The sequence below is a fragment of the Perkinsus marinus genome (genome assembly GCF_000006405.1).
Source record: "Perkinsus marinus ATCC 50983 genomic scaffold scf_1104296972672, whole genome shotgun sequence".
NCBI classification, from domain to species: domain Eukaryota; phylum Perkinsozoa; order Perkinsida; family Perkinsidae; genus Perkinsus; species Perkinsus marinus.
Genome location: NW_003201682.1, coordinates 21,878 through 23,686, shown reverse-complemented (window position 1 = coordinate 23,686; position 1,809 = coordinate 21,878). Strand labels below are relative to the sequence as shown.

At 45.7% G+C, this 1,809-nt stretch overlaps 1 protein-coding gene across 1 annotated transcript; it reads left to right on the top strand.

Moving 5' to 3' along the window:
* Positions 1-459: 459 nt before the first annotated feature.
* Positions 460-721, top strand: Pmar_PMAR013315 (hypothetical protein; the record flags this gene model as incomplete). The annotated part of the gene is made up of 2 exons (XM_002766499.1): positions 460-533; positions 580-721. 2 exons carry the CDS (start codon positions 460-462, stop codon positions 719-721), a joined length of 216 nt encoding a protein of 71 aa, XP_002766545.1.
* Positions 722-1,809: the final 1,088 nt, after the last annotated feature.

The following is a 1,809-nucleotide window of genomic DNA, read 5'->3' as shown; positions in this document are numbered from 1 at the left end:
GAGAGAGGAACGTGTTCAGATGTCTAGAGACAAGCTGAACGCTTCAGGTGAGAGCGTCTCTACGGATAGCTTTCACAGTTAACTCTAGGTGCGCATTACGTCATCGACAGTATCAAGGATCTACCAGTGGTTGTTGAGGACATCCATAAGCGCATGAGGGATGGAGAGAAGCCTTGAGGCCGATCTTCCTCATTTCTTGAGTTTTTTTATAGACGATACATAGTCGTAGCTGTTTTTGATGAAGCCGTCATATTATCGATAGCTCTGTGAGGATGAGTATCGTCTCGGTCGATTTCCCCAATAGCCCACGAGGTTGGAAAAGTGAATCGTTTCCTGCGAAAAGAAGGGGACTTGTGTTATCATGAACAGTTTCAATGAGAATGTGTAGGATACTCCTATTGATGTCACTAGTAGGCGCTAGAGGAGTACAGGTGGAAAGGGTAAGTTGTCGTGTTAGCCATGCTGTGTGTGATGCAGAGGCAGGTGGACAAGGATGGAGTTGCTGAAGCAGGAACCCCAGTGAAGAATATCGCGTACCACTCCAATTCCAAATCGTGGTCACTGGGGGTATCGGCTCAGGCTGACCGGAGGGGGCCACAAACAAGCGGAGGAGAAGGATGATAATATCACCGCTGAGAATATCGCAGAGAACTGTGCTAAGGCATTGGCGTCGTTGAAGGGCAGAAGGGAAGTTGAACGTCTGGAGAGAGTACTGTGTTAAGGGGGGGGGCGGTTATCCATCTAGTACTGAAGTTCCCAAGGGTTGTATGTTAGAGTGTGATGAACCAAACCGTTATGCAAGGTAGTAGTATTTTCAACTTAGCCTTCAATTTTAGGGAGTTTGTCGAAAGTCAACTTTGAGTAATATCAACATGATAACAATGTGAATCGATTGATGACACCAACGTTTTAGAGGCGTTACGTAGTCTATAACCATACCATCAAATGGAATAAAACCATCTCGGAAATCTAAACATACGCATAACTCTTTGGTTCGCACTGTAAACACACCAATACTTTAGTTACGATGATGATATCATTTCACACTGATACAGTGTATAAGATTCGTTACTGGAGAAATCTACTGGTTTATATATTGGAGTTTCACCACCCGTTTCACGTGAAGTGGTGTAATACTCTGTGAAAAACGCGATATTCGCGGTGATATGCAGTAGTCGTGAAATATATATTTCATTCCATTGTTGTGAATAGTATGAGTTCCTCTCGGGAACATTATCGGTCCCCGGACAAGCCACGTCAATGTCGTCTACGGTGAGTCCGACGAGGCTCGATCATTGCTAGATCTAGGCAGCTTTCGGGAAACCATGATTCGATTTATCGTTCGCAGAGTTTAAATATTATGCTTAGGAAGCCTGGGACACTCTGAGGAGAAAAGGAACGAAGCTGCAGGAGGAAGGGTAATCGGAAATCTCGGAAGTTTTGGTGGGATGGTTCTTGTGTAGGAATGAAGTCGCGACGTTGATGGAAACTGTTGATGGTTAGACTACTTATGTGGGCGCTAGTTGTGTACTGAGTCTTCTCAGAGCCCTTGGGACGAGCGAACAGTTCTAGTCTTGGTTCGGCTCACGACCCGAGGTAGGGTATGGTCGGATTTACTAAACACTGCGGTATGGGGTTTAGCACTGAGGAGGTGGAGGAGATGAAAAAAATGCTAAAACGACAGTGGCACCTTATATTGATGGTTGACGCTATGAACCAACACCGAAGAGCTGAGGGTAGTAATGGGCGTATGGGAGGTAGTGTTATGGTCCTCGATAGACCCACACCGGTTGGGGGAAGCAGTAGTAG